The 24,469-nt window shown below is 46.7% G+C and overlaps 1 protein-coding gene across 1 annotated transcript; it reads right to left on the bottom strand.

Moving 5' to 3' along the window:
- Positions 1-11,049: 11,049 nt before the first annotated feature.
- Positions 11,050-23,202, bottom strand: LOC112244117 (cytoplasmic dynein 1 light intermediate chain 1). The gene is made up of 13 exons (XM_042318102.1): positions 23,065-23,202; positions 22,816-22,889; positions 18,635-18,751; positions 18,224-18,454; positions 17,840-18,009; positions 17,494-17,587; positions 17,112-17,247; positions 16,875-16,986; positions 16,343-16,402; positions 16,104-16,148; positions 15,835-15,925; positions 13,883-13,993; positions 11,050-11,955 (listed from the first exon to the last, which is right to left on the bottom strand). The coding sequence occupies exons 1-13, from the start codon at positions 23,151-23,153 to the stop codon at positions 11,873-11,875; spliced, it is 1,413 nt and encodes a 470-aa protein (XP_042174036.1). The 5' UTR covers positions 23,154-23,202; the 3' UTR covers positions 11,050-11,872.
- Positions 23,203-24,469: the final 1,267 nt, after the last annotated feature.

The following is a 24,469-nucleotide window of genomic DNA, read 5'->3' as shown; positions in this document are numbered from 1 at the left end:
GGATAGCAGGAAGAACCACAGAGGGGCTAAACTCCCTCCCAAACAACCCTAGACCTACCACTGGCTGAGGGAGAAACCAAGGTGGGACAGCAGGAAGAACCACAGAGGGGCTAAACTCCCTCCCAAACAACCCTAGACCTACCCCTGGCTGAGGGAGAAACCAAGGTGGGATAGCAGGAAGAACCACAGAGGGGCTAAACTCCCTCCCAAACAACCCTAGACCTACCACTGGCTGAGGGAGAACCAAGGTGGGATAACAGGAAGAACCACAGAGGGGCTAAACTCCCTCCCAAACAACCCTAGACCTACCACTGGCTGAGGGAGAAACCAAGGTGGGATAGCAGGAAGAACCACAGAGGGGCTAAACTCCCTCCCAAACAACCCTAGTTCCCAGCACTCTAGGAGCACCATTTTTATAGGATGTGTAACCTTATGTCCTTGTAGATTTACCCAATATGTTATGGCTAACTGTTGTTTTCTTAACTTTAACAGCATCTCTCCTAAATCTACCTGCATCGCTGCCACCAGGAGGTCCTAAGGGCTCCACAACATATTCTCAGGGCTTGAGCCTGGATAACATCCAGCTTTTTTAAAGATGTCTGAGCTGCTGATCCATATGCTATACTTCCACAATCCACTGATGAAATTAACAGCGCTATATATATCATTTAACACCATTCTATCTGTTACTCCATTCCTGACAAGCAACGCATCACACTCAATATTCATAGCTTTCTTCCTCCAACCCCCATGTTATCCAGCCTGATAAGTAGGCCTTCCTTACACATCATAAACCTTCTCTACATCGAAGAAAACGACTACCACCACCTCCTTATTTCCCTGTGCCTTCTATATGACTGACTCTAGGCACAGTGCAGGGTCCATCGTTCCCCTGCCTTTCCTGAACCCACTTTGATCTGGTGACATTAGCCCTCAACAGAACGTATGTCAGCCTTTCTATAGTTTACATACGTGAGATGTCAACACTATCTGCCTATAATTTAAAGGACTAGTAGGGTCTTTCCCTGGTCTCCATATTGACACCACTACCACCTGCTTCCAACTTCCAGGCAGTTTCCCTTCCTGCCCCACCTTATTGTAAAGGCCCAATACTTTCCCCATTGCAGTGTCACTGAGATGAGCCATCATGATGTAACACATCTCATCCTTCCCAGGAGATGTTACCCCAGCTTTAGCTAATGCACTCATCTCAGCCAACGTAAAAGGGCCATTCAATGTATCCCCCACCATCTCTTTCTGATCCAGGACCCCCGGATGTTCTCCTCTGACCCTCTCTCTCCCACCCTACCCCTCTTCTGTCAGATTATTTGAGTTGTGCACCTTCACAAATGCCTGGGCTCGCATCTCCCCCTTTTCAGCACAGGGAGATCCCAATCTCTTCTGACCCCACTCATTCTCTTAATCATCCCCCATACCTCTCCCACAGGAGTGGTCCTGCCTTTGTTTCCACAGAACTGGCGCCAATATGCCCTCTTAGCTGTCCTAATGATCCTCCTTACTACTTCTTGTTTCTACTGTATCAGGTGCTGGTAATTACAGGTCCTTTTCAACATTCTGAAAGCCCTGTTCCTACTCTTCACTGCTGCTCAACACTCCCCCAGGGGACTGTGTTACTCTTCCCCCTCCCCCCGTACCCATAGGAATCACCTGCGAACTCTTTCTCCCCCCCCGTACCCATAGGAATCACCTGCAGAACTCTTTCTCCCCCCGTACCCATAGGAATCACCTGCAGAACTCTTTCTCCCCCCCGTACCCATAGGAATCACCTGCAGAACTCTTTCTCCCCCCGTACCCATAGGAATCACCTGCAGAACTCTTTCTCCCCCCCCGTACCCATAGGAATCACCTGCAGAACTCTTTCTCCCCACCTGCAGAACTCTTTCTCCCCCCCCGTACCCATAGGAATCACCTGCAGAACTCTTTCTCCCCCCCCGTACCCATAGGAATCACCTGCAGAACTCTTTCCCCCCCGTACCCATAGGAATCACCTGCAGAACTCTTTTCCCCCCCCGTACCCATAGGAATCACCTGCAGAACTCTTTCTCCCCCCCCGTACCCATAGGAATCACCTGCAGAACTCTTTCTCCCCCCCCCGTACCCATAGGAATCACCTGCAGAACTCTTTCCCCCCCCGTACCCATAGGAATCACCTGCAGAACTCTTTCTCCCCCCCCGTACCCATAGGAATCACCTGCAGAACTCTTTCCCCCCCCGTACCCGTAGGAATCACCTGCAGAACTCTTCCCCCCCCGTACCCATAGGAATCACCTGCAGAACTCTTTCTCCCCCGTACCCATAGGAATCACCTGCAGAACTCTTTCCCCCCCCGTACCCATAGGAATCACCTGCAGAACTCTTTCTCCCCCACCTGCAGAACCCATATAGGAATCACCTGCAGAACTCTTTCCCCCCCGTCCGTACCCATAGGAATCACCTGCAGAACTCTTTCCCCCCGTACCCATAGGAATCACCTGCAGAACTCTTTCTCCCCCCGTACCCATAGGAATCACCTGCAGAACTCTTTCTCCCCCTGTACCCATAGGAATCACCTGCAGAACTCTTTCTCCCCCTGTACCCATAGGAATCACCTGCAGAACTCTTTCTCCCCCTGTACCCATAGGAATCACCTGCAGAACTCTTTCCCCCCCTGTACCCATAGGAATCACCTGCAGAACTCTTTCCCCCCCCTGTACCCATAGGAATCACCTGCAGAACTCTTTCTCCCCCTGTACCCATAGGAATCACCTGCAGAACTCTTTCCCCCCCCCGTACCCGTAGGAATCACCTGCAGAACTCTTCCCCCCCGTACCCATTGGAATCACCTGCAGAACTCTTTCCCCCCTGTACCCATTGGAATCACCTGCAGAACTCTTTCTCCCCCTGTACCCATAGGAATCACCTGCAGAACTCTTTCTCCCCCCGTACCCATAGGCATCACCTGCAGAACTCTTTCCCCCCCTGTACCCATAGGCATCACCTGCAGAACTCTTCCCCCCGTACCTGGAATCACCTGCAGAACTCTTTCTCCCCCCGTGTACCCATAGGAATCACCTGCAGAACTCTTTCTCCCCCTGTACCCATAGGAATCACCTGCAGAACTCTTTCCCCCCTGTACCCATAGGAATCACCTGCAGAACTCTTTCCCCCCTGTACCCATAGGAATCACCTGCAGAACTCCCCCCCTGTACCCATAGGAATCACCTGCAGAACTTTTTCTCCCCCTGTACCCATAGGAATCACCTGCAGAACTCTTTCTCCCCCTGTACCCATAGGAATCACCTGCAGAACTCTTTCTCCCCCTGTACCCATAGGAATCACCTGCAGAACTCTTTCTCCCCCTGTACCCATAGGAATCACCTGCAGAACTCTTTCTCCCCCTGTACCCATAGGAATCACCTGCAGAACTCTTTCTCCCCCTGTACCCATAGGAATCACCTGCAGAACTCTTTCTCCCCCCCTGTACCCATAGGAATCACCTGCAGAACTCTCCCCCCTGTACCCATAGGAATCACCTGCAGAACTCTTTCTCCCCCTGTACCCATAGGAATCACCTGCAGAACTCTTTCTCCCCCTGTACCCATAGGAATCACCTGCAGAACTCTTTCTCCCCCTGTACCCATAGGAATCACCTGCAGAACTCTTTCTCCCCCTGTACCCATAGGAATCACCTGCAGAACTCTTTCTCCCCCTGTACCCATAGGAATCACCTGCAGAACTCTTTCTCCCCCTGTACCCATAGGAATCACCTGCAGAACTCTTTCTCCCCCTGTACCCATAGGAATCACCTGCAGAACTCTTTCTCCCCCTGTACCCATAGGAATCACCTGCAGAACTCTTTCTCCCCCTGTACCCATAGGAATCACCTGCAGAACTCTTTCCCCCCTGTACCCATAGGAATCACCTGCAGAACTTTTCTCCCCCTGTACCCATAGGAATCACCTGCAGAACTCTTTCTCCCCCTGTACCCATAGGAATCACCTGCAGAACTCTTTCTCCCCCTGTACCCATAGGAATCACCTGCAGAACTCTTTCTCCCCCTGTACCCATAGGAATCACCTGCAGAACTCTTTCTCCCCCTGTACCCATAGGAATCACCTGCAGAACTCTTTCTCCCCCTGTACCCATAGGAATCACCTGCAGAACTCTTTCTCCCCCTGTACCCATAGGAATCACCTGCAGAACTCTTTCTCCCCCTGTACCCATAGGAATCACCTGCAGAACTCTTTCCCCCCTGTACCCATAGGAATCACCTGCAGAACTCTTTCTCCCCCCTGTACCCATAGGAATCACCTGCAGAACTCTTTCTCCCCCTGTACCCATAGGAATCACCTGCAGAACTCTTTCTCCCCCTGTACCCATAGGAATCACCTGCAGAACTCTTTCTCCCCCTGTACCCATAGGAATCACCTGCAGAACTCTTTCTCCCCCTGTACCCATAGGAATCACCTGCAGAACTCTTTCTCCCCCTGTACCCATAGGAATCACCTGCAGAACTCTCCCCCCCCCGTACCCATTGGAATCACCTGCAGAACTCTTTCCCCCCGTACCCATTGGAATCACCTGCAGAACTCTTTCTCCCCCTGTACCCATAGGAATCACCTGCAGAACTCTTTCTCCCCCCCCCTGTACCCATAGGCATCACCTGGAGAACTCTTTCCCCCCCTGTACCCATAGGCATCACCTGCAGAACTCTTCCCCCCCCCGTACCCGGGAATCACCTGCAGAACTCTTTCTCCCCCCTGTACCCATAGGAATCACCTGCAGAACTCTTTCCCCCCTGTACCCATAGGAATCACCTGCAGAACTCTTTCTCCCCCTGTACCCATAGGAATCACCTGCAGAACTCTTCCCCCCCCGTCCTCTTTCCCCCCCCGTACCCATTGGAATCACCTGCAGAACTCTTTCTCCCCCTGTACCCATAGGAATCACCTGCAGAACTCTTTCTCCCCCCCGTACCCATAGGCATCACCTGGAGAACTCTTTCCCCCCCCGTACCCATAGGCATCACCTGCAGAACTCTTCCCCCCGTACCCGTAGGAATCACCTGCAGAACTCTTTCTCCCCCCGTACCCATAGGAATCACCTGCAGAACTCTTTCTCCCCCTGTACCCATAGGAATCACCTGCGTTACTCTTTCTCCCCCGTACCCATAGGAATCACCTGCATAACTCTTTCTCCCCCTGTACCCATAGGAATCACCTGCAGAACTCTTTCCCCCCCGTACCCATAGGCATCACCTGCAGAACTCTTCCCCCCCCGTACCCGTAGGAATCACCTGCAGAACTCCCCCCGTACCCGTGGAATCACCTGCAGAACTTTTTCTCCCCCTGTACCCATAGGAATCACCTGCAGAACTCTTTCTCCCCCTGTACCCATAGGAATCACCTGCGCTACTCTTTCTCCCCCTGTACCCATAGGAATCACCTGCAGAACTCTTTCTCCCCCTGTACCCATAGGAATCACCTGCAGAACTCTTTCTCCCCCTGTACCCATAGGAATCACCTGCGCTACTCTTTCTCCCCCTGTACCCATAGGAATCACCTGCAGAACTCTTTCTCCCCCCGTGCCCATAGGAATCACCTGCAGAACTCTCCCCCCCTGTACCCATAGGAATCACCTGCAGAACTCTTTCTCCCCCTGTACCCATAGGAATCACCTGCAGAACTCTTTCTCCCCCTGTACCCATAGGAATCACCTGCAGAACTCTTTCTCCCCCTGTACCCATAGGAATCACCTGCAGAACTCTTTCTCCCCCTGTACCCATAGGAATCACCTGCAGAACTCTTTCTCCCCCTGTACCCATAGGAATCACCTGCAGAACTCTTTCTCCCCCTGTACCCATAGGAATCACCTGCAGAACTCTTTCTCCCCCTGTACCCATAGGAATCACCTGCAGAACTCTTTCTCCCCCTGTACCCATAGGAATCACCTGCAGAACTCTTTCCCCCCCCTGTACCCATAGGAATCACCTGCAGAACTCTTTCTCCCCCTGTACCCATAGGAATCACCTGCAGAACTCTTTCTCCCCCTGTACCCATAGGAATCACCTGCAGAACTCTTTCTCCCCCCCTGTACCCATAGGAATCACCTGCAGAACTCTTTCTCCCCCTGTACCCATAGGAATCACCTGCAGAACTCTTTCTCCCCCTGTACCCATAGGAATCACCTGCATCTTTCTCCCCCTGTACCCATAGGAATCACCTGCAGAACTCTTTCTCCCCCTGTACCCATAGGAATCACCTGCAGAACTCTTTCTCCCCCCCCTACCCATAGGAATCACCTGCAGAACTCTTTCTCCCCCTGTACCCATAGGAATCACCTGCAGAACTCTTTCTCCCCCTGTACCCATAGGAATCACCTGCAGAACTCTTTCTCCCCCTGTACCCATAGGAATCACCTGCAGAACTCTTTCTCCCCCTGTACCCATAGGAATCACCTGCAGAACTCTTTCTCCCCCTGTACCCATAGGAATCACCTGCAGAACTCTTTCTCCCCCTGTACCCATAGGAATCACCTGCAGAACTCTTTCTCCCCCTGTACCCATAGGAATCACCTGCAGAACTCTTTCTCCCCTGTACCCATAGGAATGCAGAACTCTTTCTCCCCCCTGTACCCATAGGAATCACCTGCAGAACTCTTCCCCCCTGTCCCATAGGAATCACCTGCAGAACTCTTTGCCCCCTGCCCATAGGAATCACCTGCCCTTCCCCCCGTGGGAATCACCTGCAGAACTCTTCCCCCCGTGCCCATAGGAATCACCTGCAGAGAACTCTTCCCCCCGTACCCGTGGAATCACCTGCAGAACTCTTTCTCCCCCTGTACCCATAGGAATCACCTGCAGAACTCTTTCTCCCCCTGTACCCATAGGAATCACCTGCAGAACTCTTTCTCCCCCCGTGTACCCATAGGAATCACCTGCAGAACTCTTTCTCCCCCTGTACCCATAGGAATCACCTGCAGAACTCTTTCTCCCCCCCTGTACCCATAGGAATCACCTGCAGAACTCTTTCTCCCCCCATAGTCACCCATAGGAATCACCTGCAGAACTCTTTCTCCCCCCCGTACCCATAGGAATCACCTGCAGAACTCTTTCTCCCCCGTACCCATAGGAATCACCTGCAGAACTCTTTCCCCCCTGTACCCATAGGAATCACCTGCAGAACTCTTTCCCCCCCTGTCACCCCCCCGTGCCCGTGGAATCACCTGCAGAACTCTTTCTCCCCCTGTACCCAGGAATCACCTGCAGAACTCTTTCCCCCCCCTGTACCCATAGGAATCACCTGCAGAACTCTTTCTCCCCCTGTACCCATAGGATCACCTGCAGAACTCTTCCCCCCGTGCCCGTAGGAATCACCTGCAGAACTCTTTCTCCCCCTGTACCCATAGGAATCACCTGCAGAACTCTTTCCCCCCTGTACCCATAGGAATCACCTGCAGAACTCTTTCTCCCCCCGTCCCATAGGCATCACCTGCCTCTTTCCCCCCGTACCCATAGGAATCACCTGCAGAACTCTTTCCCCCCTGTACCCAAATCACCTGCAGAACTCTTTCCCCCCCATACCCATCACCTGCAGAACTCTTTCTCCCCCCAGTGTACCCATAGGAATCACCTGCAGAACTCTTTCTCCCCCCCTCTTCCCCCGTACCCATAGGAATCACCTGCAGAACTCTTTCTCCCCCCTGTACCCATAGGAATCACCTGCAGAACTCTTTCCCCCCCTGTACCCATAGGAATCACCTGCAGAACTCTTTCTCCCCCCAGAACTCTTTCTCCCCCTGTACCCATAGGAATCACCTGCAGAACTCTTTCTCCCCCTGTACCCATAGGAATCACCTGCAGAACTCTTTCTCCCCCTGTACCCATAGGAATCACCTGCAGAACTCTTTCTCCCCCTGTACCCATAGGAATCACCTGCAGAACTCTTTCTCCCCCTGTACCCATAGGAATCACCTGCAGAACTCTTTCTCCCCCTGTACCCATAGGAATCACCTGCAGAACTCTTTCTCCCCCTGTACCCATAGGAATCACCTGCAGAACTCTTTCTCCCCCTGTACCCATAGGAATCACCTGCAGAACTCTTTCTCCCCCTGTACCCATAGGAATCACCTGCAGAACTCTTTCTCCCCCTGTACCCATAGGAATCACCTGCAGAACTCTTTCTCCCCCTGTACCCATAGGAATCACCTGCAGAACTCTTTCTCCCCCTGTACCCATAGGAATCACCTGCAGAACTCTTTCTCCCCCTGTACCCATAGGAATCACCTGCAGAACTCTTTCTCCCCCTGTACCCATAGGAATCACCTGCAGAACTCTTTCTCCCCCTGTACCCATAGGAATCACCTGCAGAACTCTTTCTCCCCCCTGTACCCATAGGAATCACCTGCAGAACTCTTTCTCCCCCCTGTACCCATAGGAATCACCTGCAGAACTCTTTCTCCCCCCTGTACCCATAGGAATCACCTGCAGAACTCTTTCTCCCCCTGTACCCATAGGAATCACCTGCAGAACTCTTTCTCCCCCCTGTACCCATAGGAATCACCTGCAGAACTCTTTCTCCCCCTGTACCCATAGGAATCACCTGCAGAACTCTTTCTCCCCCTGTACCCATAGGAATCACCTGCAGAACTCTTTCTCCCCCTGTACCCATAGGAATCACCTGCAGAACTCTTTCTCCCCCTGTACCCATAGGAATCACCTGCAGAACTCTTTCTCCCCCTGTACCCATAGGAATCACCTGCAGAACTCTTTCCCCCCCCCCCCCGTACCCATAGGAATCACCTGCAGAACTCTTTCTCCCCCCGTACCCATAGGAATCACCTGCAGAACTCTTTCTCCCCCCTGTACCCCCCCCGTAGGAATCACCTGCAGAACTCTTTCCCCCCCGTACCCATAGGAATCACCTGCAGAACTCTTTCACCTGCAGAACTCCCCCCCCGTACCCATAGGAATCACCTGCAGAACTCTTTCTCCCCCCCTGTACCCATAGGAATCACCTGCAGAACTCTTTCTCCCCCTGTACCCATAGGAATCACCTGCAGAACTCTTTCTCCCCCCGTACCCATAGGAATCACCTGCAGAACTCTTTCTCCCCCTGTACCCAGGAATCACCTGCAGAACTCTTTCCCCCTGTACCCATAGGAATCACCTGCAGAACTCTTTTCTCCCCCCCCCCTGTACCCATAGGAATCACCTGCAGAACTCTTTCTCCCCCTGTACCCATAGGAATCACCTGCAGAACTCTTTCTCCCCCCCATGTACCCATAGGAATCACCTGCAGAACTCTTTCTCCCCCCTGTACCCATAGGAATCACCTGCAGAACTCTTTCTCCCCCTGTACCCATAGGAATCACCTGCAGAACTCTTTCTCCCCCCCATAGGAATCACCTGCAGAACTCTTTCTCCCCCTGTACCCATAGGAATCACCTGCAGAACTCTTTCTCCCCCTGTACCCATAGGAATCACCTGCAGAACTCTTTCCCCCCTGTACCCATAGGAATCACCTGCAGAACTCTTTCCCCCCTTGTACCCATAGGAATCACCTGCAGAACTCTTTCTCCCCCTGTACCCATAGGAATCACCTGCAGAACTCTTTCTCCCCCTGTACCCATAGGAATCACCTGCAGAACTCTTTCTCCCCCTGTACCCATGTGGAATCACCTGCAGAACTCTTTCCCCCCCATACCCATAGGAATCACCTGCAGAACTCTTTCCCCCCGTACCCATAGGAATCACCTGCCTTGCGACCCCTACTATTGCACCTCTTACTCTACATCATTGCCTGTTTCTATGTCTGAACTGAGATCAACCTGAGAGAGCTCCTGTTCACTCAACTCCTGAAACTGATCCCACTCCGCTTTCCCAAATATCTATCTCCTCAATCCATTTCCTACTGATTCTTCCTCCCTCAATCCTACAGTCAACAGGGCAGTGATCACTACCCCCTGTAGATTCCTCCAAAGCCTCCCAACTACATCTGCCTGCCATTCAACTTGAGAATAAAGTAAGATTCAAACCCAGTTACTGGGTCAATCCTGGTTCCCCGGCCATCATTAAAACTCACAAGGCCTTTCTCATCCAGTAGTTCCTCCAACACTTGTCTGTCTCTTATCAGTCTGTAACCCTCCCCAGAGCGTACTATGAGCATTAAAATCCCCCCATCACATTACCTGTCTCCTATCTTTACCTTCTACATTTCCAAGGGCCAGCAACTCTTACACAGCTTGTAAAAGTTGACTATTACCATATTCCCCCCTCCCTCCCAACCACAACATACTCCTGTCCCACACACCTATATGGGATCCCCTGCATTATAAAAGGTATCACCCCCCCTCCCCTCCCACATAGTAACTCATACCCAATCCTAACTGTTCCTGGCAATACCAATAGTAGCACTGACAAGCTATCCACCTTGCTCCCATCTCATGTCATCTGGAGGTGCTTTGCCTCAATAAGAGAGCAGACCTTCAAGTGGTCCTTTATTTCTGGCAAGTTAACACTTTCTGGTACTCCTGCAATAACTCCTGCAATAACTCCTGCAATAACTCCTGCAATAACTCCTGCAATAACTCTCCACCCACTGCCGTCCAGTTTGATCCAGCAGGCTACAATCAACCACTTTACATACCTGCTTGAGTTTGAGCACCTTCTCATACTGTTTAACATTGAAACACACCAAACTTCCATCACAAAGAACTTTAGCAGACACAACCTCTCCTACTTCCTCACTCAAACCTAACCGCCCGGCCTTCCTATCCATCTCTGCTCCAATCACAGCCCAGTGTTGCTCAACCACCTCCACTGGATTTCTCCCCGTTTCGTCAAGATCTTCTCCCTATTTGAAACTGAACGACGATGATTTTCTTAGCACCCCGTTCCACGACCTCGTCTCCTTTTCGTATTTCAGACTTCCCGGCCAGTACCAGGATACAACTCAATAATAGTGGTGTAAGTTACACAATACCATTGGCTATTGCACCATGCAAGAGGTACCGTAGGCCTAAAGAAACATGACAGAGACAAAAGCAGAGTCCTGATTAGTAATACAGCTTTATTGAATAATGGCAGATTTAACAGTTGAATAGTTCATGAGAACTTGACTACTTTAAGATTGTGATAGATGATTCCCCTATGCCAATAAAACACTCCAGAGGTCTGCCTATTCCCTAATCCAAACCAAGCAAATGAACACAAGTAAAAAAAAATACAAAAGAATAAATAATTTCCCTGGTTTTAGAGCATCATCCTTGACTCTGGATTCTTGAGTTCTAACAGAACCCTTGATTATGACCATTATAAGCACTAAAACACCAACTATTTCCATCATTCTGCCTGATTGTACAGCAGTCTTCATCCATCAGCGTTCCAGTGCATTATGACGTCACATAACAATGGAACTGGTGTCTACCAAAGACCCATCTCCACAAATGGCAAACATCAATCTCCTCCACTTTGAAAACATCCTCGCCGACAGCCACAGTGCTCAGAGTGATATCAAGGATGTGCACTTGTCACAGTGGCTTCAAGACCACCCGCAAGATATCCAGTTCCTCTCATTTTAATGTTGCTGTCAAATAAAGCAACAACGAGTCAGACTTACTCCATTTCCCTCCAATATCCTGTGAGCTTATCTTCTATGTAATACATTGATGGTTATCAGTAAGTCCATGTTGTTTTGCTTTGGTGGTGGTTCAACGGATTGGCATGCAAGGCTCGGTCTCACGGCAACCGCTCCAAGACCGCTCTGTTCTGTTTCCAGTCCAGCTTCTGATCCATCTGACAGTCGAGGGTCTAAAGAGCGAGAGGACCCAGCGAGTGTGTGTGGGTGTGTGGTGGCGGGGAGGGTTTGGGGGTTCAGGACTCTTCCATGTCGGCTGGGGGTGAGGATGAGGTCGGGGAGGACGCCTCTGGCTCACCGTCAAGTCCCACCTTTGATGCTGGAAGAGTTTGCAAAATAGGTTTAGGTGTTAAAAATACACTTTCACCCAATTACTAGTATCGGGACAAAGATCAGTCTGCAGTTGTACTCTCTGTGGCAGCATTTGAAAACCACAAATAAAACACACATTTGAAACAAACTGATACATTAAATTCTGAAAACAAAGAAATTAGTTGTAACCAACTACTAAGGCCGTGAAGACCCAGGGACATACAAAGACCCAGGGACATACTAAGACCCAGAGACATACTAAGACCCAGAGACATACTAAGACCCAGAGACATACTAAGACCCAGAGACATACTAAGACCCAGAGACATACTAAGACCCAGAGACATACTAAGACCCAGAGACATACTAAGACCCAGAGACATACTAAGACCCAGAGACATACTAAGACCCAGAGACATACTAAGACCCAGAGACATACTAAGACCCAGAGACATGTCTACAACCAGAAAGGATATGGAGGACATGAGCTCTGTGCTGTCTGTTAGTGGCAGACCTGCCTGACGTCTGGGGAGCCGATGGAGCACCCAGCCACTCATTTGGGCCAGGCAGGCTCTGTGTGCGCAGGCATTCAAATAAGGCAACACAAGGGCAGGGAAACAGGTTGTTCGGTCTAATTGACCAAGTACAACATAAAATAAGGGTTTGTTCAATGGTAATATGGCAACAGAGTGAGCACGCTCCGTGAATATGAACACATGCAGGAGAGTCACATGATACACCGAACTGGCAGGGCCAGCATCCACTAACACACACACACACACACACACACACACACACACACGGGGCTCTAAAATACAATCCGTATTGACAACTCAGTTATGATCAATTGATCTACCCTCCACATCATTAGACAAGTATAGATTACGTCATGATTATTAAAAGAAGGTTGAAAACCAGCAAAAACAAAAAAGGTTCATTTAGGACAGAAGTATTAACTACTGAGACCAACAGATGTATATCTGTATCCCCAGTCATGTGAAATCCATAGATTAGGGCATAATGCATTTATTTACATTGACTCATTTCCTTTTGTGAACTGTAACTTTGTAAAATCTTTTAAATTGTTGCATGTTGTATTTATATATTTCTGTTCCATGTAAGATTGGTACATCCATCCATCTCTGAACCTGTGGTGATATGTAGCCATTTGTAATGGGAATATTTCAGATGAATAAAGTTCATATTACCACAATAGTTCTTTATATGTTCTCCCTTTATGTAAAACATGAGTTAGAGTGTTTTATTTAGGACACTCATTGTTTATGGGTTGCTGGTCACTAGACTTCATACTGAATGTTATGGATGTGCTCATATCTGTTGATAGTGATTGATGCCAGACTGGAGGTACGAGGACACTGATTGTTACTGTATTCTGTAGCACTAGCAGATGATGCGGTGACTTCCTACAAGCCTCTCGGCGGCGGGTGTTCACAGAACACTGGTGTTGTGAGATTAGAACATAGGGCCTGCTTAGAGAAGGCCAGTTGGAAATGTTCCATTCTGGAGATTGTCTCCCTGTTGCAACTTGTATTAAACAGGATTGATTTGATCAATGACTGCTCACATTCTGGTTCTCATGGAAATTCTCTATTACACCAACAACTCTTAAAGAATATAACTTGTAAATGCCTTATGAGCTTAGTTACTGAGGTTTAGAACCGCTGGTAAAGACAATGGAAGGAGTGCGAGTCAGTCTAATAAAGGAGAGATCAGGGGGACAGAACACACACGTGCACAGTGCACCTAAACAACCACACAGTGACGGACTTACAGTGAGATGACAGAATGGATGTTTTCTATTTCAAGTCTTTCTGTGGAAATTTTGGGAAGAATACCTGTCACTGTGCTCCCTAGAACTTTACTAGAAGGTGTATGACAAAAGAGTTACAGATCTTCCATGTGTGGAGCAGTACCTGACTTCCGGACTGTTCTGGGCGTGTTGTTGGCCCCGCCCCCTTCCCCGGTCTTCTTGCTCAACAGACTGTTGAAGAAGTTAGCCAGCACGCCCTCGCTGGTCTGCCCGCCTAATGGCACAGCGAAAACAAAGACAAAACATCAGTTACTCAGCGAACTTGCACACACAAGGTTGGCAGGTATTGTTTAGAAAAAAGAACAGTTAGGCTAGCGGTGTTATTCCCTACGTACAAAATATACAGTGCATTCAGATTTCCACGTTTTGTTATGTTACAGCCTTATTCTGAATAGACTTGAATAAAATAAATCCTCAATCTACACACAACACCCCATAATAAAAAGTGAAAACTGGTTTAATGTAATCAACATTAAAGAAACAGACATACCTTATTTACATAGGTATTCAGACCCTTTGCTATGAGACTCCAAATTGAGCTCAGGTGCATATTGTTTTCATTGATCATCCTTGAGATGTTTCTACAACTTGATTGGAGTCCACCTGTGGTAAATTTAATTGATGATTGGACATGATTTGGAAAGGCAGACACCCGTCTATATAAAGGTCCCACAGTTGATAATGCACGTCAGAGAAAAAAAACAAGCCATGAGGTCAAAGGAATTGTCCGTAGAGCTCCGAGACAGGATTGTGTCGAGGCACAGATCTGGGGAAGGGTACCAAAACATTTCTGCAGCATTTAAGGTCTCCAGGAACACAGTGGCCTCCTCCATTCTTAAATGGAAGAAGTGTGGAACCACCAAGACTTCCTAGAGCTGGCCACCAGGCCAAACTGAGCATTCGCGGGAGAAGGGCCTTGTTCAGGGAGGTGACCAAGAACCTGATGGTGACTGACAGAGCTCCAGAGTTCCTCTGTGGAGATAGGAGAACCTTCCAGAAGAACAACCATCTCTGCAGCACTCCACCAATCAGGCCTTTATGGTCAAGTGGCCAGACGGAAGCCACTCCTCAGTAAAAGGCACATGACAGCCCACTTGGAGTTTGGCCAAAGGCACCTAAAGGACTCTCAGACTGTGAGGAACAAGATTCTCTGGCCCGATTAAACTAAGATTGAATTCTTTGGCCTGAATACCAAGTGTCACATCTGGAGGAATCCTGGTACCATAAAAACAGTGAAGCATGGAGGTGGCAGTATCATGCTGTGGGGTTGTTTTTCAGCAGCAGGGGCGGAGAGACTAGTCAGGATCGAAGGAAAGATGAACGGAGCAAAGTACAGAGAAATCCTTGATGAAAACCTGCTCCAGAGTGCTCAGGACCTCAGACTGGGGCAAAGGTTTACCTTCCAACAGGACAACAACCCTAAGCACACAGCCAAGACAAATGCAGGAGTGGCTTTGGGACAAGTCTCTGGTTCCACTCAAGGACACTCTATATGTCCTTGCGTGGCCCAGCCAGAGCCCGAACATGAACCCTATCGAACATCTCTGAAGATACCTAAAAATAGCTGTGCAGCAACGCTCCCCATCCAACCTGACAGAACTTGAGAGGATCTGCAGAGAAGAATGGGAGAAACTCCCCAAATACAGGTGTGCCAAGCTTGAAGCGTCATACCCAAGAAGATTCAAGGCTGTAGTCGCTGCCAAAGATACCCAAGAAGATTCAAGGCTGTAGTCGCTGCCAAAGGTGCTTCAACAAAGTACTGAGTAAAGGGTCTGAAAACTTATGTAAATGTGGTCGTTCGGTTTTATTTATATACATGGGCAAAAACTTCTACAAACATGTTTTTGTTTGTCATTATGGGGTATTGTGTAGATGAATTAGGATTTACATTTTTTTTTAAATCTATTTTAGAATTAGGCTGCAATGTAACAAAATGTGTAAAAAGTCAAGGGTCTGAATTCCAAATGCACAGTAGGTGCAAACTTAATACTGGTGTCAAAGCTAATCTTTGTCATTTCAGTAGAATGAGTTATCGGGGATGTATGGTCTCAGTACCTGGTTGCATGGGCATCACATTGGCCACGTTTGCTGTTGCCGAGCGATTTGACACCCGTGGAGAGCCAGTGGGTGCTCTGTTTGTGGTGTCCTGAGATGAAAAGGAGGAGGAATGAAGGAGGGATGATACAGGAACAGTAGAGAGGAGAAGAAGAGGATGAGAAGGGAGGGGAGAGAAAGAGAAGAGACAGATCATTAATTGCATATATCAGAAGATTTACATGAACTCTTTAGGTCCTTTACAGTAGCATGTTTCCCCAGACACTTACCACTGGTCTACCTGCTGCCGCTGGGGGCTGCTTAGACAACAGGGTCTGTTAATAGACAACACAGAGCATGTAGTGTGAGAGTCCAGATAGTCGTATTAAGGGCTTCAGACTCTAACCTAATTCATATGGCAACTGGCAGAATTAAATTTATCACAGCTGATGTCAGATTAGCATTATTACCAAAGTAATGTTTTGGGTCATACCAGCTGTACAAATATACACTGTACATTCTCCCTTACCTGAAGCTTGAGGAGAAACACTTGGTCATCCTCCGCACCTAGTTCCTTTTCATGTACAAACTGCACAAAAAAATAAATCATAAACAAACACATACCTATATACCTTTCCTCCACAAAATGACATGCAAGTCATCCTAATGTGTTAGTTTAGTGTACATCCGATTAAGTACATATTTGCCTGGCCTTGGCACTGTAATCTGAGTACAGGCAGGCTCATCCTGGTAATCTGATGTTATTTGAGATTAATGGGCCCCTCATCCCGGGGCCCATTAAAGTCCAGAGGAGAGGACTGAAGAGAGCAAACACCCAGAATTCCCCAGTCCACCCAGGCACAGCACCAACCCTGCATGGCGCTAGTAATCTCTGACCCTGATCAGGGCTAAGGATTTTGGATTCAGTCACAATTTTAATCAACACCAAGATACTACCCCTAGAGTGTAGGTCAGTTAAAAGGTCTGTTAAATTACACTTGTTTCTAATATTTCATGTCTGTGCCAAAAATAAGAAGGAGAAGATCTGGGAGTGACATTACCTTTCTAACAGGAGGCTGGATGATAACCTCCTCAAACTTGTCTTCCCTTTTCAACGACTGAAAGTTTTCATATAAAATGGCAACCTTTTTTTCATTATCCCATCCTGATGGGCTGGAAGACAATAAACCACAAAAGCATACAAAATAAATATATAAAAAAACAACTAATGTCATTGTTAACAGCACATGAGAAAAAGGCTAAATGTTTCAAGGGTGAGAACACTGAGTCACACTTACATGAATACTGAGTCTTTGTCCACCACCTGGGCCAGCATGTCAAAGGGAAACCCGTATAATCTATGGACCAGGTATTTATACAAAAGGTCTAGGTTTTTGTTTTCCTTCATTGACGTGTATAGCAGCGCTGCGCCATCTGAGAGACCACTACTTGTCAAGGATAGTATTATTGCTAGAATGGCCAACGATATCTTAAAGACCCCTCTTCTACCTAGCTCAGAAAAAACATGCTCACTTCACACAAGAAAGAACAACCTGAAACTGGTGCCTGCACATGGTTGGTACATCTAAGAAAATATCAAAATCCATTAGTTTGAAAGAATAACGCCAGAGGAATACCAACTCTTAGGGCAGAAAACCAGTCGGTGAGGCAGAAGGATACACTGCAAGCAGAAGTGTCGGATGTGAGACTGGAGGAAGTCAAAGTGTTCTTCCCGGTAGTCATGCTCTTTCTCTAGACTGAGAAACGTGTCACACTGCAAAGGAGGGAAGTGAAGAGAGGGAAAGACAATACTGAGAGAGAGAGAGGGTAAGCCACACAAGACAAGAATGAAAAAGAAATTGAAAGCGAAGATGAGAAATAGTGTAAAACAAAATGACAGATTTTCCGTCCTTTATACACATGAATAAAGAAACCATACCAATGCCACGGAAAGTATCCTTTGATAAGTTAAGTTAACAAGGCAAGTTCATTTCTTTCCCGAATGCCAGAGCTTTGCCCACCTTACCTTTGTACACACCACCATAACAGGCACGCCCAGGTTGTGTGTGAGTGTGTTCTCTCCCAAGGGGAGCACCACACACTCCTCCTCAGCCTCCCCAGCCACGGGGTTCCTCCTCTTGGGAGAGGCGCTGTGGTCGCCCCCTGGCTCTGTGTACTCCTGGAACTGTCGGACCACTAGCGGTAGGGGAGAGGATGGAAGAGATTCCGTTTTACAGCGATTGCTATTTTACCCTTTTTAATTCAAACTCAGAACAATTAATCTCAATTAACTTTATAGTTTACATCTCACGGCTACTTAAAAGTTTTAAAGAAATACTGTTGAAGTAGCTATTTCAAGTCTTTAATGTTATAAAGTAAGAACGTCTCTCTCTCAGATTCATAGACGTACATCTCTGTTCCATGTCCCGCAATGTCTCTGGGTTGACTCGGAGCTTGTCGATGTGTTCTCGTAGCACACTGGCCCACTTCTGCAGAGAGTCCAGCACCGTCCACGGCCTGGACATGTCCACTACCAGCAGGGCCATAGTGTCGGCCATGTTCTCCCCACACACAGCAAACTTCTGGAGGCCTTTGTGGTACAGGTCACCGTCCAGAATCCATGCGTTACACATAGCATGATCTGCACAGACACACACACAGTTTGGGGTCAAATCACACCAAAAGGAGAAATTGTACAAGGCTATCCTATTGATCGCTACTGACCCATCATACACTGACGCCCAAGCTATATTATGAACTAAAACAAATCATCAAACTTGATCACCTTTGTTTTCTCATTATGTCCAAAAGACACACTTACCATCGATGTCATCATCGTGAACGTTAAAGTACAGGTACTCCAGTCCTCTGCCTTTCATGTATTCTTCAACTCCCTGCAGTTTGGCTATGAGAGTAGTCTTCCCCGCCCCAGTCTCACCTGTAGCATGCATCAAACACATACGTGCAGGTAAACTGCTTGCTAAGCAAAATCATTCAACTCCGTTATAGCCTACTGTAGGCTACATTAGGCCTTTAGGTCAGCTGCCTGCTGTGGCCAGTGCTCTAGGCCTCTAAAAGTATATCATTTTGCATCAATGCAGCTATAGCTCACAAAATCAGTTAGGCCTATTTGCAGGGCCGATACAATACCTTCAGAAAATACTCACACCCCTTCACCTTTTTCAAAATGTTGTTGTGTTACAAAGTGGGATTCAAATTGATGTAATTGACCTTTTTTGTAAACGATCTGCACAAAATATTCTGCAATGTCAAAGTGGAAGAAAAATTCTAACATTTGTAAAATAAAATATATATATAAATAAATGAAACTCTTGATTAGATGTATTGACTCAGGGGGTTGAATACATGTTAGAATCACCTTTGGCTGCGATTACAGCTGTGAGCGATTTCAGTGAGCGATTCCCACCTGGATTGCACAACATTTGCACAACATTTGCACGTAACTATTTTTTAAGTTCTTCAAGTTCTGTCAAGTTGATTGTTGATCATTGGTAGACAGCCATTTTCAAGTCTCGCTATAGATTTTTTTAAGTCAAAACTTTAACTAGGCCACTCAGGAACATTCAATGTCATCTTGGTAAGCAACTCCAGTGTATATTTGGCCTTGTGTTTTAGGTTATTGTCCTGCTGAAAGGTGACCATCTCTCAGTGTCTACTGGAAAGCAGACTGAACCAGGTTTTCCTCCAGGATTTTGCCATTGCTTAGCTATATTACATTTATCTTTATCATAAAGAAAACTCCCTAGTCCTTGCCAATGACAAGCATACTCATAACATGATGCAGCCACACCTATGCTTGAAAATATGAAGAGCGGTACTCAGTGTTGTGTTGGATTTGCCCCAAACAGTGCATTATTGCAAACAGAATGCATGTTTTGGAATATTGTTATTCTGTACAGGCTCCCTTTTTTCACTCTGTCAATTAGGTTACAATTATGGAGTAACTTCAATGTTGTTGATTGTTGATGCCATTAAACTCTGTAACTGTTTTAAAGTCAACATTGGCCTCATGGTGAAATCTCTGACTGGTTTCCTTCTAATGATGTGCAGTTTTCAAAAATAACAAATTGTTTGCACAACTCTTTTTACTGACTCGGGAGTCATGATTTGTTTTCTGAGTGACTAGTTCATTTAAAAAGGCATAAATTGGCTCCTAGTTGTTCGTTTGACCTTTTAGTGCTGGCCGCAATTAGTCAGTCCTACAGCAGGATTAAGAGCCAATTCATGCTTGATCCAAAATGTGGTTGGAGGCACTGAATGGTTTGACGCAATTGCGGACCTTCTGAAGGCACGTAGAGACCAAATTGAGCTCCATACCGCATCGCTGTGCGCCTCCCAAATTTTTCCAACAATTGTTTACAGACAGATTATTTCACTGTATCACAATTCCAGTGGGTAACACGGTTTGCAACTGCACATGGGGACAAAGATTTGACCTTTTGGAGAAATGTCCTCTGGTCTGATGAAACAAAAATAGAACTGTTTGGCCATAATGACCATCGTTATGTTTGGAAGAAAAAGGGGGAGGCTTGCAAGCCAAAGAATACCATCCCAACCGTGAAGCACGAGGGTGGCCGCATTATGTTGTGGGGATGCTTTGCTGCAGGAGGGACAGGTGCACTTCACCAAATAGATGACATCATGAGGGAGGAAAATTATGTGGATATATTGAAACAACATCTCAAGACAGGAAGTTAAAGTTGGTCGCAATGGGTCTTCCAAATGGACAATGACCAAGCCTTCTTCCAAAGTTGTGGCAAATTGGCTTAAGGACAACAAAGTCAAGGTATTGGAGTGGCCATCACAAAGCCCTGACCTCAATCCCATAGAAAATATGTGGGCAGAACTGAAAAAGTGTGTGCGAGCAAGGAGGCCTACAAACCTGACTCAGTTACACCAGCTCTGTCAGGAGGAATGGGCCAAAATTCACCCAACTTATTGTGGGAAGCTTGCGAAAGGCTACCCGAAACGTTTGACCCAAGTTAAACAATTTAAAAGGAAATGCTACCAAATACTAATTGAGTATGTAAACTTCCGACTTCAACTGTAGCTCCGCATTGACATGATTGTTTGACGATAGGCGAGGGTGGGAGGTCCTGTAAACACAAACTCACTTCCTTCACAACAGGTCTGTGCTGCTCGGCGAAGCTCAAGAAGTATGAATGCCCTGACTTCTGCAGAGGCTGTGTCGCCATAAATGCTGCAAGGCCAATGCAGACGTCGGAATGACCAAGCAGCGCCTTTCATACACGCTCCTCCGGCTCAGCAGCTCCAGAGACGTGCCTCCAACCCCCAACTGTCTGTCATATTTACACAGGAAAATAAATCATGAGCATAGAGAAGACAGACATGTCTAGAACTGATTATTGGTCGTATGGTGCAAGAATGACTGCATTGAATTGATTTAATGTTAAGATGGACACAGCTTAGTAGAACCAAACCATACACAGCCTCTGCTCAGCAAACTCTAACTTGAGAACGAATCGTTTGGTCGGCTGCAGTTCGTGAATGACTGAACTCTCACGGCAGTCAAGCAGTGCATCCCGCCAAGAGTCGTTCACAATCTAGTCCGGTAGCAGCCACAGCTAGATGGACCTCGTTTCAAATGTATCAAAAAATAAATGTAATTTGTATGCCTAGCAATTAACAAAATGTACATTGTTTAAAAGCACACATTTACAAGTCTCAGTCACAAATGACAGCTCCAATAAGCCCCCTACTGTGAATGACAGTCTTCAGTTTGTCGTAGAGCTGTTGTTAAGGATGTGAGTTTGTGTATACACAGGACTTATCGCCCTCACCTACCAATCACGTAAATGCGGAGCCATCCACATAATTACAAAATTTGAGCGGAGCACGGCGATGCGGTACAGAGCTCAATTTGGCCTCTGTGTGCCTCCGGAATTTCCATATTTGAGTCACACGATCCATTGGGCGCCTCCGACCATATTTGGGATAAAGCATAAATTGGCTCTTACTGACTCAAATGAACAAAATGAGTCAAAAGATTCATTCTTTTGACTGAACGGGTCAAAGATCTGAGTCAGTGAAAAGAGACGACTTCACCATCACTGAGTTAGGAAGGACGCTTGTATCTTTGTAGTGACTGGGTGTATTGATACATCATCCAGTAATGAATAACTTCACCATGTTTCAATGGGATATTCAATGTCTGCTTTCGGAATTGGAAAACCTTTGTGTTTCTGTATTTGAACCTGTGTTTGAAATTCACTGCTCAACTGAGGGATAATTGTAGGTGTGGGTTACAGAGATTCAAAAATCATGTTAAACACTTTGCACACAGAGTGACTCCATGCAACTTATTATGTGACTTGTTAAGCAAATTTTTACACCAAAACTTGACTCAAGACATTTCAGCTTTCATTTTTGGTACATTTCAAAAAACATACTTCCACTGTTACATTATGGGGTACTGTGTGTAGGCCAGTGACCAACAAATGTAAATGTAATCCATTTTAAATTCAGACTAACAACAAAATGTGGAAAAAGTCAGGGGGTGTGAATACTTTCTGAAGGTACTGTATACCACTAGTCGACCAGATAAGAAATATATGTAATCTCATTTGCTTGTTGAGGGATTTATTTTACAGATAAAACTAGCAGGTGTTGAATATAATCACTCTTTCAATGTGATCGGATCAGATCCGATCTGACCTGCAGAAATTGCCATTTTTAGTCGTCTATGAAACACTGTCCATATTTTGTTGGACAATTATAAGCGGTGCTGTTATAAATGCATTCAACAATAGCCTGCCATAATTCGGTTAATAATCAATTGGTTCTCAAACCTCGCAACAATGGTCCAATACTGTCTGTTATTGACATTGTAATGGAATACAGAACGCGTGGTGAGAGGCACTCCTTGTCTGGCATCCCGCACACTCTGAAGTAGCGGAGAGAGCAGGTGGTCCATCCCGTGCCAATATTACACAACGCAAGCAGAAAATTAAATAGGCTTACCCATAATAAGAACATTTTTCCCAGACGGCAATTTTGACCGTGAACGCGTCGATACCTCACTCAAAATAGAGGACCTGCAAGAGAGACAATGACATCAGACAAATACCAAGCACCCATATCCCTGCTATTCAGATGCGCTACTCCCTAGAACCAGATTTTTCAAACCCTAAAACCATACAAAGTGGCCCTGACAGGCGAGCCAGGCCTTTCTTAAGCCATATTATTGTATAGTTCAGGACCAATATTCACCATAAATTCTGGCCATCCTCGTCGCTGGTTTGATTTTCTATAGAATTTAATGTATTTGCAGTTGACGTAATTCTCACTGTCGAAGCCATCTTCTATCAGCCTTGAATGGATTAAGTGCCCGGATGTTTGAATTGGTATAATAAAGGGCGCGTTACAGATGCCCATATTTATAAGCGCTGCGGTCACGGCAAGTTCAAATTTGAAACAAGGAAGCCACGCAGAATCACTGATCTAAAAATAATAAACTTGCAGCAGATCTGTGCAGCACCATGCACAGAGTGAAGGAGACATTTTAAACACGGGTATGTACAAAATGATAAATGATTAAATTATGCAGTTATACAATCTGTGTCTGCTCGGAATGGAAAAAGTTGCATTGATATATTTTTGAAATTGACATTTTACTTTCAAGTTGTCTTCCAACGTGTATGTCATCTTTTTTTGCAGTCACGCTTTGTAGATGAGCGTCACAACGTCTGGACTGTAGAAAGGATCAGGAACCACATGAATAAGACACAGAAATCTTATTGAGCAAACTGTGACTGCAAAAAAAGATGACCTGGAACGCAAACCAATCCTCTGGCACGGAGTGTCTGCTGGTGCTAGACTTCTGTGTCCTAGCCTCCTTTCCTGTGACCTAGCCTAACCTATTTTCCTATGTCCTAGCCTAGCCTCCTTTCCTGTGTCTTAGCCTCCTTTCCTTGATTTGCACTGATCTGAAAGCAAAGGATGAGTGAAAACAATATGGAGGATGTTTACTTTCAAATGGCTTTCATTATTTTTTTTATATTTTTTTTTGCATAAGTGTCCATGAAGGAAGGAAAGCATGAGAGGAAGTCATTTGACTTATAGCCTTATATAGCTTTTCACTAATATAGACATTTATAAACTGGGTAATTTGGCTTCTGGATGCTGATTGGCTGAAAGATGTGGAATATCAGACGGTATGGTTGCTTTCCACTGCTTAGACGTTGCATGAATCAACCAACGGTTGCATGCCACGTCATCGACTGTCGACTGTGTCCATCGACTTGTCATCGACTGACAGATTGCTATAACATATGTGGTTAGCTGAAAGGTAAAATACCTATCTAGGTGTTGTAAGATCTGGCAGCGTCTAAGCAGTGGGACGTGACCTGAACTACGGGTATGATGCAACATTTCTTGTTTACAGTCATATTTATGTTGGTAACTTGTTTATAATAACAATAAGGCACCTTGGAGGTTGTAGTATATGGCCAATATGTCACTGCTAAGGGCGGTATCCAGGCACTCAGCGTTGTGTCGTACTAAAGAACAGCCCGTTGGCATGGTATATTGGCCGTATACCACACCTCCTTGTACCTTATTGGTTAAATATAGCCTACCCCTTGCGAATCTATCAACAAATACCCAAACAAATGAA

This window comes from Oncorhynchus tshawytscha, unplaced genomic scaffold (genome assembly GCF_018296145.1).
Source record: "Oncorhynchus tshawytscha isolate Ot180627B unplaced genomic scaffold, Otsh_v2.0 Un_scaffold_3409_pilon_pilon, whole genome shotgun sequence".
NCBI lineage: Eukaryota > Metazoa > Chordata > Actinopteri > Salmoniformes > Salmonidae > Oncorhynchus > Oncorhynchus tshawytscha.
The sequence above is the reverse complement of the archived record's forward strand: the minus strand, read 5'-3'. Positions and strand labels throughout refer to the sequence as shown.

Excerpts from the sequence above, each read along its gene's own strand:
- LOC112244117 (XM_042318102.1), bottom strand. The coding sequence starts at position 23,153 with ATGGCTTCGACAGTGAGAATTACGTCAACTGCAAATACATTAAATTCT. Across the intron at positions 17,248-17,493 it reads CCGACACTTCTGCTTGCAGT|ATGGCGCAGCGCTGCTATAC; the intron begins GTATCCTTCTGC and ends GTGGTCTCTCAG. Across the intron at positions 11,956-13,882 it reads CAGAACAGTCCGGAAGTCAG|CATCAAAGGTGGGACTTGAC; the intron begins GTACTGCTCCAC and ends AAACTCTTCCAG.